General features: G+C 36.8%; 1 protein-coding gene across 1 annotated transcript; it reads left to right on the top strand.

Moving 5' to 3' along the window:
• The first annotated feature begins 223 nt into the window (after positions 1-223).
• Positions 224-16,222, top strand: ttc4 (tetratricopeptide repeat domain 4). Its single transcript, XM_006634994.3, has 10 exons — positions 224-478; positions 819-936; positions 2,930-3,091; positions 4,089-4,166; positions 4,411-4,535; positions 6,737-6,823; positions 7,181-7,392; positions 13,856-13,940; positions 14,768-14,850; positions 16,100-16,222. The coding sequence occupies exons 1-10, from the start codon at positions 368-370 to the stop codon at positions 16,200-16,202; spliced, it is 1,164 nt and encodes a 387-aa protein (XP_006635057.1). The 5' UTR covers positions 224-367; the 3' UTR covers positions 16,203-16,222.
• Positions 16,223-17,481: the final 1,259 nt, after the last annotated feature.

The raw sequence follows: 17,481 nt of genomic DNA, 5'->3' as shown, positions 1-17,481 counted from the left end.
ACTTATAAAATACTGTACTAAAATAGCCCAATAGGTATTCACTTTGTGGGTGAATAATCTAATTCTGGTTCTGTTGTGATTATTTATTAAATAAGAATCTATGAAATTCTATTGAACGTTCCATCTATTTTTCCATCTATGTTTGAGTGAGAAAACGACGAACTTCCCTCGGAACCCTATATCTGGGTATGAAATGTGAGTAGGGGAGAGATTTTATGCTTGGACCACCGGAAGTACTTTGTGCTGGTAGTAGTTCATGTTATAAAGCTCGTGTATGTGTGTGAAAAAGAAGATTGTGCTATTAAACGTCTTCTCACTCGCTTTGTATTTATAAACAAGGAACTTAAGGCTTCAGAATCTGAACGTAATGGCGTTGCAAACGCAAGGGGATGAAAGCGATGACGGAATGGACGAGTTCATGGACAAATTCGCCAAACAGAAATACAAGGGCGCTTTAAATGAAAATAATTGGGAGGAGGTGAGCGAGTCTGTCATTGAAACGAATAGTGTTTGTGTTTAAGATGCATCACTTGAGTGTGCTTCGTTGTTTGCTCATCGAGATTCCCATATTAGATTAAAATCATGTGGGGACATTGAAAGTAGTCAAAAGAATATTACTCTGTAGGTGCTCAAAAAGTACTGTATGTATATATGTCGTAGACAGATTTTTATTGGCCAAGCAAAACGTGTCTTTTTATATAAATAAAATTGAGCTCTTTTCAGACCATGTGGGTCACCATTTTTGAGAATGAGATGTTGGTTTGTCTTAAGGGGATTATTCCTGTAAAACAAGTTTTCCTTGATTTTTTTTTTTGTAGGAGTTTGACAGAATTCCCATGTTCATGAAGAAAGCCCCCCAAGAGATAGACCCTCTGAAGAATCCAGAACTAGCCTGCCTGCAGTCCATTATATATGATGATGACAGACCTCTCGAAGGTGTGTTTTACTAGCGCTGTGTTTCCCAACCCCAGTCCTGGGAGAAAGCTCCTGGTTTTCACTTTAGCTGAGCTCTAAATTTTCAGTTAATTGATCTATATATTTTTTTATAATTTTTTAACTTAAGTCAGTCCTGAGTGTCAAAATGCCCTGAAACCTTCCTTCAAGGTTTCTGTTTCCAACAACTTTAGCACTCTCCTTTATTTGTTTGATATTATTTCTGATTGAACAGTTCTTACTAGTTCATCAGTTAAGGATGAACAGACATGGATGGGAAAATACACTGTTTTATCCTTCTTCTAAGATCCAGTCAGTTACTTTTCATGCAGCACACCAAAATGAGTTCTGAAACTGAAATTGGTACAGAGTTAGATACCAATTGCATATCCCATTTCACCTTTTTAGGGCTGGGGGTAAATTTAAAAATTGAGAACTGAAGTCGATAAGCCCAAACCGAAACAGAGTCCAGGATCAGACTGGGATTTACAGTGATAAAGCACAGATACTGTTCAGTGGCAGATGTCTGTCACTCAGCAGGAGTCCATTGACATATGTGCTTTCTGACAGTGAACCTAGGAGGCCACAGAGGAGGCCAGTAAAGGCTTTTGTTTAGATGATTATTAAGCCTTAAATTGGCAGTAAGGCAGCATAGGTTAGTTTGCTCCACGTTTTACAGGTCCGTTTAAAATAATGCCCCCTTTTCCTAGTCCGAGGGTTCAGTTAATCTCTATTTTACTTTACATTTTGGTGACTGTTATTAGAATTTTCCATGTATTTCATCCTCTCTGATTTTTTACTGGTTGTTGTGGTAACTGCTTACTGCTTAGGCTTGCCTGTCACAGACTTACAAAGTTACAAACTTTAAAGTTTACTTCAAATATACATGTAAAAGGCCCCCAGATCTCCACCGCAACATCCTCTACTCTTTTCAAGAAAAAGACCAGGGAGAGTCAGGACAGTTTTATGAGTTTTATGTCTCGACTGAAGTACAATGCCTTTTTACAGTATAGTGTCTCCATCACTATGCAGGGACATTAGGAACCACACAGACTGTGGGATGTACGCTCTCTACTGGTCTCGCTAACACCTTTTCCAGCAGCAATGTTAGCTTACCCAAAAGTCTTCCATCCAGGTACTAGCCATGCTCACAGTTGCTTAGCTTCACTGGGTTGCCAGTTTTGAGTTGCATATCAGAAATCAGTGGACCAGATTTCTACCCCAAAAGGCATCTTCTTTGTCCATATTTCCACAGGGTGCTTTTAGAAGAAAGGGCTTTTATATTGAGGCAGATTGCTTTTGATAAAGGCAGAATGTGTAGCCAGAATGCAAGCCAAGACCTACAAGGAGGAGGGGAATGAGTACTTTAAGGAGAGGAAGTACAAGAAAGCCATTGTGTCTTACACCGAGGGCCTGAAGAAGAAATGCTGCGACACAGAACAACACCATCCTCTACACCAACGGAGCAGCCTCACACTTCCACTTGGGTTCCTAGCCAACCTTGATAACTTTAGAGACCTGGGCAAAGTGCTAGTGTGGTGTCTGCAGTATCACAGTTTTTGTATGGCAAAACTTTTATTGGAAGAGACATTATTAAACTCCTGTGTTCTCTTACATTTATATAAGGATGGCATATTATCTTATATAATCTGAAACTGTAAGCGATACCTTTTAATTCCCCTCCAGAATCGGATGGATATTTGCTAAACTACTACACAAAACATTGATCATACACATAAAAATGCATGTGTTAAGTGTTTTCTGGTTTTCTGCTTCTGTTGGACTGATGATTTTGTGAATTCATGTGATTTGTATTGTTTTGGATCAATAGTTATTTAGTTTGAGACAATTCATTTTAGATACTTTAGGTCCTATATTACTGACAGCTCTTGTGTTACTATTGCATGCATATGTTCAGGGCATGCACCTCTGATTGCTCAAATGAAGGAGTTTTTTATTTAAATAATTAAAGTCTGTAATATTTGTTTTTCTTCAGAGCAAGCCAAGACCTACAAGGAGGAGGGGAATGAGTACTTTAAGGAGAGGAAGTACAAGAAAGCCATTGTGTCTTACACAGAGGGCCTGAAGAAGAAATGCAGCGACACAGAGCTGAACGCCATCCTCTACACCAACAGAGCAGCCTCACACTTCCACTTAGGTTCTCTAGCCAACCTTGATAACTTCAAAGACCTGGGCAAAGCACTAGTGTTGTCTGCAGTATCACAGTTTTTGTATGGCAAAACTTTTATTGGATTAAACTCCTGTGTTCTCTTACATACATACATATGAGGCTGGCATATTATCTTATATAATTTGAAACTATAAGTGATATTTTTTTAATTCCCCTCTAGAGTTGGATGGATATTTGCTAAACTACTACAAAAAATATTGATCATACACTGATAAGATGCATGTGTTAAGTATTTTCTCTTTTTTTTTTGCTTCTGTTGGACTGATGCTTATCAGTGTATAAGATTGTGATGTAATAATCAAGAGTCCGATAGAGAGGGGTGACAGATATGCCTTGCGGATCACATTGAGTGAGTAAAGAAAGCTTGTGGTGCTTTTTCAGAAACACTGGTTTTTCAAAGATGTATGATTCTCTGCTAAAACCAAGTGCAGTCACTGAGTAAAGGATTTGCTACATTTAGAAAGTTGTCAAGTGGTTTTCTGATTTGTATCTTCCATGTAAGACATAATGCACATTAAAATTTAAATGAACTAAACCTAACAATGAAACAAAACCAAAATTAACTTTGATCATGCCCCTATTCTGGCAAAAGTGGAGCTGTACTCATTTGTCTTGCAAGACATTTTGTCTTAAGGCTCATACCAGTAAACTGAAACAATAAAGTTTAAAATATTTGATTATTATTTATTAATATGCTTCAGAACATGTATATTTCAACTGATTATTTTTATAAATTCATATTAAAATGTACTGAGTACTAACCTAATAAAAATTAATTATTTGTATGGCATTTCGTATCCAGGAGTCCATTGAGCCATATGTAATTCTGTGCTTAGGAATTAATTTCTGGGCAGTCATTTTTAAACTGCTCAGGGCTGAAAGCCCCATGACTCTCTAGCATTTCCTGTGCTCATCCTTGTTTTTTGCATGTTTTTTTTACTGTCTTTTCTTTTTTGTATTTCAGGTAATATACGCTCAGCCCTACTTGATGTTCAGATAGTCAGGAAACTGAAGCCAGACCACCTCAAAGCCTTAATGAGAGGTGACTGTAGACACCCATATTCATTCCCTGTACTTAAGATATACATAAACTTGTAAAATTGTAAAATTTATAAACTTAGTATTTATAAATCTGTACAGAAGTAAAGGTAATTTACATCATTGTATGCCAGAGTTTCCTGAACTTAAAGTTGCAGCTTTTTATTGCCGTAGTGGTGTAAAATTAATTTCATGTTCCACTGAAACATCCCTTCTCACCTGTTATTCTGTCCCTCTCTCCCCTTCAGGGGCGCAGTGTCTTCTGGAACTGCGGAGCTATGGTGAGGCCCTACAGTGGTGCGAAGAGGGGCTGAAGGTGGATCCTCAAGACAGGACGTTGCAGGAGCTTCGAGTGAAAGCTGACCAGCTGAGAGTGAGCCAGATGTGTCTGAAGAGCTGTACTCCACATCTTCACTGCACCACATATACACATGATAGATGTATCTCTCAAATGCCATCTATATCCTTCTACCCTGTAGTCTTTTCTCTCTTCCGTGTTTTGAAAAACAGACTGGAATCAGTGCGCTTCCATTCTGTCACCATAGTGACCAGTCTAGACTCAGGAGTGAGGGCATTTAATGTCAGGAAATTGTATCACAAAAAATGTGTTTAGATCGGCATTCTGTTTGTAATTTTCTATTAGGACATCAGTGCACCATGGTAGATATTCCCATTAATATTTTTATAGGGTAGGGGCGTTGATCACTGGGATTGGCTAAGTGTCACTCTGACCCTCCTTAAATTTCACTTAATTCACTTAATGACTTATTTTCCTACCTGATCTTCTCTATAAGTTGAGCTGTTGCATGTAGGTGGGTCTGCATTTGAGTGGAGGATGAAGTGGATCCCCTCCTACTATACAGTGCCTTGAAAAAGTATTTGCCCCCCTTTCAGATCTTTAGATAAAATCTAATATTAGATAAAGGGAACCTGAGTGAACAAATAACACTTTTTGTTATTATTTCATTTATTAAACAAAGTTATCCAACACACATATCCTCTGTGTGAAAAAGTAATTGCTTTTAATAACTTAATAACTGGCTGCGCCACCTTTAGCTGCAATAACTGGAACCAAGCTTCCTATAATTCAATATCAGTCTTTCACATCGCTGTTTAGCCCATTCTTCCTAGAAGGACAACTTCCATTCAGAAACATTGGTAGGATTTTGAGCGTTAACTGCTCGTTTCAGGTCCTTCCACAGCATCTCTATTGGATTTAGATCTGAACTTTGACTAGGCCACTCCAAAACTTTAATTTTGTTTCTTTTCAGCCATTCTGATGTGGACTTGCCTTTGTGTTTTGGATCATTGTCTTGCTGCATGACTCAACTATGCTTCAGGTTCAGCTCACGGATGGATGAACGGACATTATCCTTAAGAATTTCCTGATACAGAGCAAAATTCATGGTTCCTTCAAATATGGCATGTCGCCCAGATCCTGAGGCAACAAAGCATCCCCACACCATCACACTACCACCACCATGTTTGACCATGTGGTATGTGGTAAGCATTCTTACTATGGAATGCTGCATTTGCTATACGCCAGACATAATGGGATCCAGAAAGTTCCACTTTTAAGTCATCTTTCCATGGAACATTCTCCCAAAAGGCTTTGGATCATCCAGGTGCTTCTTGGCAAATGAGAAATGAGCATTTATGTTCTTCTTGGTTAGCAGTGGTTTCCACCTTGCTACTCTCCTGTGAAACCCATTTTTGGCCAGTCTCTCTGATTGTGGAGTCAGCAACACTGACCTTAGCTGAGGCAAAAGAAGCCCGCAGGTCTTGGGATGTTCAGGCCAGCTACTCCTGGGAAGATTCACTACTGTTCCAAGTGTTCTCTATTTGGAGATGATGGCTCTCACTGTGGTTTGTGGAGTCCCAAAGCATTAGAAATGGCTTTGTAACCCTTTCCAGACTGATACATATCAACAAACTTTTGTACTGATCTCTTCAGGGGTTTCCTTTTGGTTGTGGCATAATGTGCTTGTTGGATCTTTGTGCTGGCAACTTGACTTTGGTGGTAAGGGCTAAAATACAGTAAGTGAGGTTTATATTGAGCAGGGATGGCTGTAATCAAGCCTGGCTGTGTTCAATCAGCTGACTCTTATGGGTTTATTTAACTGCTTTAATTACTTTTTCACACAGTGCCAGTTGGTGTTGGATAACTGGGTTCATTAAATAAAGTTAAAAAAATGTGTTATTTGTTCACTCAGGTTATCTAATATTAGATTTTGGTTGAAGGCCTGAAAACATTCAGTGTCAAAAAATGTGCAATAATAGAGGAAATCAGGAAGGAGGCAAGTACTTGGAAAGCATGCATGTAAAGCACTTGGGGATGCAAAGAACTATTGTAAATGCTAGCACTTATTAGAAAAGGCTGTCATATTTTACAAAGCGTAATGTGCACAATCTGATGGTATATGCTTTACTTCACAGAAGTGCAATAATAACTAATAATAAGGAAAAGGTGTGACAGTTAACAGATGGTCAGGTTCTTCAACCTGGTATCAATTACTGCTTCGGAAATAGGGGTGTGTGGGGTACTGACCTGCCTATGTTGTGTTGGCTGTTCAGAGAGCTGCTGAGCGAGATGCAAGGAAGGCTCGAGCAAAGGAGAAGAAGGAGCGCAGTGAGAGAGAGGCTCTTCTAAGTGCACTCAGGGTGAGCTACCATTCCCTTCTCCTTGTTCTACTCCCCTAGGAGCCATCTGGGAAGCTGACCATTTTCAACATAACTGTGTGAGGTATAACGCATAGATGGCATTTTTTTTGGGACTGATGGGAATTTTGTAATGTCATAATTGAGTTTTCCAAATGAAGTATCAGAGAGTGGTTTGTGAACTGGATCCTAATGATGAAACCAAATGAACCACAGAACCAAGCATTGCTACTGTGGTTTGTGCATAAAAGTTAAATTTACACATCAATACAAATGAAGAGAGTGTTTCTTGCACTCAGGTGACATGTTCTCGGAGCATTCAGCTTGAGTTCAATACAAATGAAATCTCTTTGGCTTCAGGAACGCAACATCAGACTCCTGACACCTGAGCTGTCTACAGGACTAAGCTCTGATGATGAGAAGGAACTCTCCTTGGATGGTCTCAGTTCAGAGAACGCCACAGGAGCCAGGGTCTTCCTAGATGAGCAGCAGTGTCTCCACTGGCCAGTGCTCTTCCTTTACCCAGAGTACCGGCAGACAGACTTCATTTCTGCCTTCAGCGAGTCAGCAAGGTATGGACTGCTGCCCTGGCTGCAGGGCTGTATTCAGCTGCGAAGCAGAGGATCTTAGGCCCTGCCTGCTACACTCGCCACATACATAGAGATTGTATAGCTGTGATTTCATTATCTTAATATAGAGCAGATTCAAGCTTATTTGCATCTCATGGTGTTTTTACTGTACAACTACTACAGTGGTTGTAGAAAATATTGATCCCCATTGTATTTTGTCACATTTTGTTGCATCACAATCACAAAACTAGACACACATATCTTTTCCCTGTCCTTTTGATCCATACAACATCCTCCATAAAATCAATTTGTTTAAAAATTTGGAGCTAAAAAATAAATAAAAAAACCATAAACCACTGGTACATAGTAGGAAACCGGGAGGCATTCTGCAAGCCAAATATTGAAATACCACCCCATCGCACACATATAATCTGGTAATCTGCTGGTTCTGGGTTGCATGTGGCATGCCTGGGAGTTAGTGTTCATCACAGTGAGATATAAGTCTAAACAGCTTTAGATTTAAATGTCTATAATTATTGAAATCTGAGATGTAACTGACAAGTCTTTAACACTGCCTAGACCTGAAACATCCTGAAGAAATGGATAGATCAAGGTGTTGGATGATAACAGTGGAATGATAATTTTGATAAAAAATGCATTAACTAATTATTTTTTTATTTTTTATTCAGCCTTACATCACAGGTTTGTTCCCCTAGTAATTTACAATTATATCACTTTTTAACAAAAAGTTCCTGAAGCTATATACATTCAAAAGGAGGGAGATGTATACATTTATGAATATGAAAAGAGAGGAGATAAATTTCAGTTATTTTGTATCTCAATAAAATATGAAAGGTTTAATGTACTGAACGCATCTAGACCAATATTTGACAAATTTTTTCATTTGTAATTTTAGTAAAAATGTTTTTTTTTTTCCATGATATGTATTTCCTTTATTAATTCAATCCAATCATTCATTGTTGGTAAATCTGGGAGAAGCCACTTTCTTGTTATAGCATTCTTCCCTGCTGATATAAGGATTCCAAACAAATATTTGTTAGTTCCCCTCCAATTAAAATCCAGTTTACCAAAATATAAAACCTCAAATGTAAACGGTACATTCCTTTCAAATATAGTTTCCAGGGTCACATGCAACTCCTTCCAGAAAAGCCTTATTTTAGGGCAGTTCCAGAATATATGCCAATGATTACCTTGGTTTCCACACTGTCTCCAACATTTAGAGTTTTTCTCAGTATAGTGCGCCTTCTGACTTGGAGTAATGAAAAATCGAACAATGTTTTTCCAGCAAAACTCTCTCCATAAATGTGAGTTAGTACATACCCATTGAAATTCACAAATTTTAAGCCACTCTTCATTCGAAATTCTAACTTCACTTTCTTTCACCCATTTATCTTTTATATACTCTGTAGAATATGATTTCTTTTCCATAAAACTTTTAGATAACTATTCTGTAACTATTTTCACTACCCCATCATTAACAATATCTAAATCTCCCTTTATAATCTCTTTATTAAAATAGTGGTGCATTTGAAGATACCTATAAAAATCTGAATTATCCAAATTGTGTTTCTGCTTCAAATACTGAAAACTTTGTAACTGATTCTTATCCATTATATTACAAAATGCAGTTATTCCTTTTGTGATCCACATTTTAAATCTATTATTCAATTTATTTGGTTCAAACTCTGTATCATAGGCGCACCATCTGAGTATATTTACTAGTCCACCTAAATTATACTCCTTTGTGAGTAAAATTCCATGTCCTTAGTTGAAACTTTATCCATGGTTGAATATTTTTTCAGTAATTTTGTCTAAATTCTTATTACCTAATAATGCTATTTACAAGGGATAATTCAATATCTTTCCATCTGTCTTGATGTTCTGGATTACAAGAATTAATGAGAGGTTTAATTTGAGATGCATAATAATCCTTCAAATTTGGTAAAGCCATACCCCCTTTATCTTTTGAAAGTTGCAATGTTTTGAATCTAATTCTAGGTTTTCTCCCCTGCCAAATAAACCTAGAAATCGTCTTATCCCATTCCAAAAATTGTTTTGCAGAGACTTCTACAGGGAGAGCTTGAAATAGGAAAAGTAATCGAGGCAGTAGATTCATTTTTACAGATTCAATTCTAGAACTGAAACTCATAAATGGGATTAGGTTCCATTTCAATATATCTGCTTTAATTTTAGTTATAAGGGTCCATAATTAATTGTTTCTTAAACAGAAATATTTTTTGGTAAATAGACTCCTAGATATCTAATTGAACTTTGGTCCCACTTAAGGTGGTATTTGCTTTTTAAATAATAGGGAAGGTTGTAATTAAAAGTTAGAATTTGTGTTTTTTGAACATTTAACTTATAGCCTGCCAGCAAGCCAAAGCTATCTAAGATTTTCATTACTTCTAGAAGTGAACTAGTGGGCTCCTCCAGATATAACAAAACATCATCTGTGTACAGTGCTATCTTGTGCTCATTTTCTTTTATTTTGCTATCTGTCGTATCCACTGGGCTATATATAGAGCAAAAAGCAATGGAGATACAGGGCAGCCTTGTCTAGTCCCTCGTTCTAAAGTTATACTATTAGATAAATAATCATTTATTTTAATTCGTGCTGTTGGTCTATCATATAAAGTTTGAATACCTTTGATAATATTTTCACAAAAAACAAACCTACCTAAGACCCTATAGAGGTATTTCCAACTGAGTAAAAAGCTTTCTCAGCCTCTAGGCTCATCAAAGAAGCTTCTAAATTATATTGCTGAATATGATATGCAATGTGCCATCAAATGTTATCATGGGTTTGTCTATCTTGAATAAAGCCTGTTTGATCATAGTGTATCAAATGAGGGAGAATCTTTTCAATTCTTTTAGCCAGTATTGCTGTATAAATTGTATAATCCACATAAAGAACTGAGATTGGTCTGAACGATCCACAATCTAATCTATCTTTCCCCTCCTTAGAGATAACTGAGATGATAGGCTCTCTCCATGATGGGGGCATTTTTCCATCAATTAATGCAGAGTTACAAGCAGAAAGAAGATTTGGTATTAATTCTGCTTGGAAGGTTTTATACCATTCTGAATTAAAACCATCAGTTCCAAGTGATTTATTAGCTCTGAGGCTCGTGATCACTGAATTCAATTCTTCCAGTGTTATCGTTGCTTTTCATATATTATTTTGATCTTCCGTAAGAGTTGGTAAACTGAGAGATTCAAAAAAGTATCCATCTTTTCTTCACTTTATGAATGGGGTTGTGTATATAGTTTTCTGTAATAATTTGTAAAAGTGTTTTGGATTTCTTCCCATTTATATAATACACCATTAAAGTTCTGGTCCCTTATTTTATATATTGTATTTTTGGTCCGTTGTTTTTTTAATTTTCTTGCCAACAGCTTTAGTGATTTTGACCGTGATTTGTAATATTTTTGTCTAGTAAAAAAACATATAGTTTTTTCAATTTCCTGTGTATTTAAGACATCTATTTTGTTTCCTATCTTCTTTATTTCTTGCATGATTTTTGAATCAAGTTTTCTTGATGTTTTTTCTCCAACTCTTTTAACTTTATATTTAGATTAGATAATTGTAATTGCTTTACCTTCTTCTTATGACTGCTCAGAGCAATAATTTCCCCCCTTATAACTGCCTTTAATGTGTCCCATATCATCTCTGGTCCCACTTCCCAATTATCATTCTCCAAAAATATTTTTATTTCTTGTTTTATCTGTGCTTTACATTGTGGATCGTTCAAAAGACTGGAGTTCATCTTCCATGTTGTATTTCCACGATTATACTTAATTGTATGGACAATGACATAGGAGCGTGGTCTGAAAAATCAATTCTACCAATATCACTATGAATCCTATGTCTGTCTCTCTTGTGTATAAAAATAATCAATCCTGTAATATACTGAATGAAGAAAGGAGTAGTGAGTGTAATTCCGCCCACTTGAATAGAAATCTCTCTAAGATCTATTATTCCCATTTCCCCCATCAGTACATTAATCTTTTTATGCAATGACTTATCTCTCTGAGAAGATATATTTGTAGAATCAAGCCTGGGGTTAAGACGCACATTCCAATCACCTCCACAAATCAGTATCCCTTGTGCATTAACCATCAAATCGAACATTTTTTATAAAAATTAAAACCACTACCAGGTGGGGAAAATACATTAAGTAATTCCACTTCCATTTTTCCCAGTACTAATACATATCTCCCCTCCTTATCTTAAACTTCTGTAGGCAACTGAAATTGAACCTTTTGAGAATATCAGTATAGCCCCTCCTCTTCTATGGCCAGATTTATATGAGGAGAAATAGATTTTTGAGAAACCTATTCTCCTTAATTTCTCATGTTCCAATACACTCGAATGTGTTTCTTGTAAAAAATAAATATAAGCCCCTTTCTTTATTTTAGACAAATTCTTACTTCTCTTAATAGGGTTAAGTACTCGATTAACATTAAATGTAACTATTTTAAGGTCTTGCTTGGACATTTTGTATGTAAATGGTAGAACTTTCAAACTCTCTCCCATAAGACATATGTTTCATATTGTTAAACATCCTCTTCCCATCATTTTTTTCTAATAATGCATCACAAACAAAAAACACAGTAAACAAAAACATTAACCAAACAATCTTAAACAAAACCGTATCCATCTCCGTCTCATTCACAGTACTTTGTTCCAACTGTGGGGTTCTTTTCAAACGAACCCTGTGTGGGCTTCTCTTTAAAAAAAAAAAGAAAGTCCGTTAGGGAAATCATCCTTCTCCTCTGGAGGAGGGCCCTTAAGCAGGCGGCACGATAGCAAATCCAAACTTATATTATAAAAAGAAAAAAAGAGGGTAACCAGAAAAATAAAAAGTCACTGTAGTCGTAATCACCAGATATCTATCCCGACATTTACAAATTCTCCTAAACATCGCAGGAAACATATAAAAAAAAACCTAAATTAAATCCCGACCGACTTTTAACAACTTACTATTCATTTTCTTCAATCTTGCGGGGGGGGGGGGGGGGATCTCTGCCTGAAACTCTGTAGTTTCTCCTTATATTGCTGTTTCGAGGACTGGTCTTTCCCAGGGCCACCCCGTCTTGCAAGCCTTCTGCAAATTAAAGAGTCGCTCGATTTCTTCTTTGCTGGTGGTATAACTTGTACTTTAAGTCCTGACAGCCCCTTCAGCCATAGTTATTATTTTTTAAAACGTAATGTAGAAAAAACTTTTTCGGGCTTTATTACAAACTTGTTGGGCGGTGATCCGTATTATGCTGCCATTCCCGTCCACATCCTAACCGGAAGTCGGCATTAACTAATTTTCAAGTAATAGGTTTATTCCATGCTGAAAAGAGAAGAAAGAAAACTCAACGTTTCGGCCGTGCACACTTGAAGAAGACTCCACGGCCGAAACGTGTTTTCTTTCTTCTCTTTTCAGCATGGAATAAACCTATTACTTGTTCCTTTGCAGTCTACGCATGCTGACGCAGCTACCCACCTGAACTACTACAGCCTACACCTGCTGCGACCCACTATGCCTTCCTCTAAATCTTTTTCTAGATCTCTTCATCGTTCCTTCTCTTCCTCCCTAGGTCACTTGCCCCCTTATCTCACTTAACCTGCATTCCGTCTCTTTGCAGCGATCTGTGCCAAGACCAGGTTTTCTAACCACCTATTCCTTTACAGATGTCATCAGCACAATATCATTCCTAAAGGATTTCACCTGAAATTTAATACCTTTTCTTTTGACTCTGATACCACCCAGAGTAACACTCAGAAACTTCTAAAACAATTTTCGAGGAAACTAATGCTTTCTACCATTTTCTCCCTCAAAAAACAGATTATCTGCTCACACCTGAAGAAGGCTCCATGGCTGAAATGTTGTTTTCATTTTTCAGCATGGAATAAACCTATTACTTGTTTCTTTGCAGCCTATGCATTCTGACATAGCTACCCATCTGAACTATTAACTAATATTCACTGACAATCCCTTCCACGTTTTCTTTGAAATTGCAAATTGAATAGACACCCAACTGCCATGTTTTACAATGAGTCAAAATGATTTCGATTAACTGATGCAACTTATGTCTTTTTTCAGGGTGCATAAAGATGCGATTAAAATCGGCAATAGATTGAAGTTGGGTGCAAATTCGATTTTTTTTTATTCCTTTAATATTTTTTGATCTTTTGAAATTATGATCATGAAATGTAAAACTGCACGCAAAGAAAATGTTCAGTTCCCTGAGAATTTCCAGGCTGTTCTTTTACAGTGTTTACTCTGTCTGCATTGATACCATACCCTGTGCTCCTGGCTGAGTTCCCCATTATAGAAACATGCAGATTGTGCATCGCAGAGTGTCAGTGTTGTAGGGTTTTATGTCATTTAGACATTTTGTGGTCAGTGTGTGATGAAAGTTTTGTTATAGTGTGATTCTTGGTCTTCCCGAGGTTTGTGGATCATCTGACAGTGATGTTTGTGGAAGAGCTTCCTCCGTGGGACGCTGACAGGAAGTATTACCCACATGATCTGCAAGTGAGATGTTTCAACACAGCCTATGTATCTTTCCACAGCAAAAGCAAAAACAAGTAGTTTTACTTGTGTCCTTTTAATAGGGCTGCGCAGTGTGCAGTTTACAGCGGTGATGGAATCCTATTTCCATTTAGCTGGTGTCAGATTCTGCAAAAGTAGAGGACCTGGCCTTGTGCTGCCCAGGTAGTGGTGCTGTGTGCATCTGGTCCCATTAGCGATTGTGATCAAGCAGGGGCAGGGCAGAGCTGCACTTGTCATGGGTATTGTGTGGAATTCTCCTGCAGTGCTGTTCAGTGCTGTTTAGGGAGTGGAACTGTGTGTGCAGATCCTGCGACTAAGTATGATTGAATTCCAGGAGGTGCAGGGAGATCTACACATCTGAAACAATGACTGTATTTTTAACAGTTATCTCTTCTAGTCAAATACAGACAAGTTAAATTCAGTCATTTTGTATCCTGTGAAATAAAAGTCTGGTGCTTGGTCTGTTTAAAATAAATGATAGCCATTCTTAACTTAATCTTGGGCAGCTTTCTATATATCTGGAGTTACCAAATATAAAAATTTAAAATTACTTCATAAGTTGTTCAAGAAACCTATTTTTTAAGAGAACTTATAAGAACAGATTGTAAACTTAATGGTCAATGTTTCACACTTATAATTTTAACATTAAATGTTAATTTTATTCTTATTTAAATTGTATAAGAGCTTTGATCTCAGACTCTCTGTTAGCAGCTTCATGTGCAGAAATAGCTATCGTAGCTTTCTGCTTTGTGCCATGATGAGTTATTTCCTGTTCCTGCTCCTGTAATGACACTTTCTCTCCCGGCCAGCTCTATTTTGAAGATGAGGAAAAAGAAGAGTTTTACCAAATCAGCCTTGAAAACACTCTTTTGGAGGTGCTACAGCATGACAGGTGAAATTAAACTTAAATAGTGATGATGTTTAAGTAGTAATTTAATCAGGATCTACTAGTACTATTTTTACATTTTGGAGTAAGAATCAGCATTGATGAGTGCATTTCAATCCACAATAAAAGTAAAATGTATGCAGTAACTTGTAAAGTTACTCTAATTTCCATTACAAAGTAGACAGAACTTCCCGGTATGCACAGCACCATATTCTGCAATTCAGAAAAATGTAACAAAACATCTGCTGTCGTGAAGTGGCACTTTGGCATTGTAAACAAGCAGGCTTCTGATACATATCTTAGAATCCAATAGAAATATTGCTCTCGCTTTTGAGACAGTTTTGCTGACAAATACTACTTGTTAACTCTGCAGATCACATTGGAACATTTTCATGGTGCAATGTCTGCTGCACAACCTGTACATATTCACTCATATCACGTCACAATTCGTGTGAATCTCGCTTTCACCCTTGGTGAGACCAGGGGTTTGTAAACGTGGCAACTTATGGTATTTCCACAAAGTTCACAATTTTGTACTTAATTTGAAATTTGTAAAATGTATCTATACTGTCAGTGAATTTTTTACAAATACTCAATTACTGGTCTGAAAAATTGTGACTTCAGTTCCCCTTTAGGTTCTCTTGTGGAAGTGTGTCAGTAATGTATTGACTGAACTAAAGGTGCCTCATAAAATCCAGTAGTCGCCCATCATCAATTGAGTGAATCAATTTTTTAGGTTTACCAGCATTCACTTGATGCTTTTGTACATAAATCTGAACTCTCATTGAAAATTGAGTTATCTTAAAATTTCTTGCATGCTATTTTATACCTTTATATTCCAGGATGCAACCCTGGTCTTATTTGTATACTCAGTATACAAAACGAAACACTCAGTTGTCATTTACCTAAAGGTAAATGTTTTACTTTGTTTGCTATGTTTTTAGCATCATTTTGGTTAATTATTTGTAACTGACACCTTCTACTATGAACATTTTGATAATTAAATTGATTCTGCGCTTTGAGAATTTAATGCAATAAGTGCTGTTTCTTTTGATGTTTAGTATATAACGGACGTGCTTTTGGTCAGATTACTATTTATGCAAGTGGGTCTAGATTTGTGTCAGATGTTAAACTTGGCATGTTGTTCTGCGTGCTAAGGATAATCGCATACAGATCTCACATTTAGAAAGGAATACAGTGCCTTGGAAAAATGCTTTTGTTTTTGCTGACGTGATTAACACACTTGTCGTTACAGGTATTTTGTGAAAGCTGGAACTCCCAGGTTCATTGTTATGGTGAAAGGATCCGTGTTTTGCAAAGAATTCTTTGTAGGAAAAAATGTGCACTGGCTAAAATAAACCAATATGAAAAGAAATAACAGATTGGGTGTCATTCTTGAAATATCCATGCTCAGATTGGCAAAATACAAAAAAAAAGAAGAAACAGTCCATCGTCTTGTCAAATCACCTGTACAGCATAACTTTCTATCCTTAAATTTGGATATACAGTAACTATAGGTTTGTTGACTGCATGAGTTCCTGAACAGAGCAGCCTTTTGGCAATTAAGCCTCCTCTATCTTACACTTCGTCACAACTGAACCTAACTGCAAATCCTTTTTTAAACCAAGTTAATAACAGCAGCTTAATCTTGTTTAAATATAAGACTATTTTGGTATTATGGTCTTACGCTACAGTACATATCCACAAAGAATGTACCATTTATGTTATCTGCAATAATTCATTAATTTTGCATAGTTAATAGGTAATGTGCCTAAACCTGCAGGTGCCTGGAGGGTGGTGCTACTGCTTATATGAGCTCCGCACTATATGATTTTTTTTTAAAAGGTAATTGTACTGTGACCCATCCTGCAATGGATAACCACACTTTGTAGAAGGTGCTGGAAACCCTAAAGTATGGACATTTTAATATCTGCAATTATTGAAAATAGTGGTTACGTGACATGAGTGACTATGTGTTTTAAAAGTGTTGCTTCACTGTAAAGGTAAAGGTTTTGGCATGTCTAGTCGTTTGTCTTCTTATAATCAGGGTGAGCAGTTAATTTGTTTATTATAATAAGTGGCTTTGATATCTAATTATCAGTGTGAGGCAATGAGGTAATACCAAAGCCACTTACTAAAGTTCTGTTATCAAAATGACAGTTTAGTGTTAAGAGAGTTGAATACTAATCTCACTTTGGATTATGAGACATGAACACCATGAGGATTTAATAGGATCATTAAAAAGACCCATGTAATGTTTATCATAATACAATACTTATCCCAAACAGCGTTTACACTTTGCATCTGAGAATCAAAACTGATTTATTGTACCGTACTACAGAATATATTATGATTTGTCTGAAGACCCACGGGAATCACAGTCATAGACCATTTAAAACGTTTAATAAATCATGTGACTGTATTTGGTCATAGGCTCTCATCACAGGAATTCTAAAGGTTCTGAATAAATTTAAAGCAAAATGCACTTTTAATCAAAGTGAAGCTTTTTATAGTGTGAAGTTAAGGGACTAGCTGGTTTTATGGTTCTGTTTTGATGTAACCTATAAAAATGTCTTTGTCCCTCACAGCCCACCACATCTTAGTATTCAAATCCCATTAGGCAAAAAAAACAGTGCA

This window comes from Lepisosteus oculatus, chromosome 9, assembly GCF_040954835.1.
Source record: "Lepisosteus oculatus isolate fLepOcu1 chromosome 9, fLepOcu1.hap2, whole genome shotgun sequence".
Taxonomy (NCBI): Eukaryota; Metazoa; Chordata; class Actinopteri; order Semionotiformes; family Lepisosteidae; genus Lepisosteus; species Lepisosteus oculatus.
The sequence above is the reverse complement of the archived record's forward strand: the minus strand, read 5'-3'. Positions and strand labels throughout refer to the sequence as shown.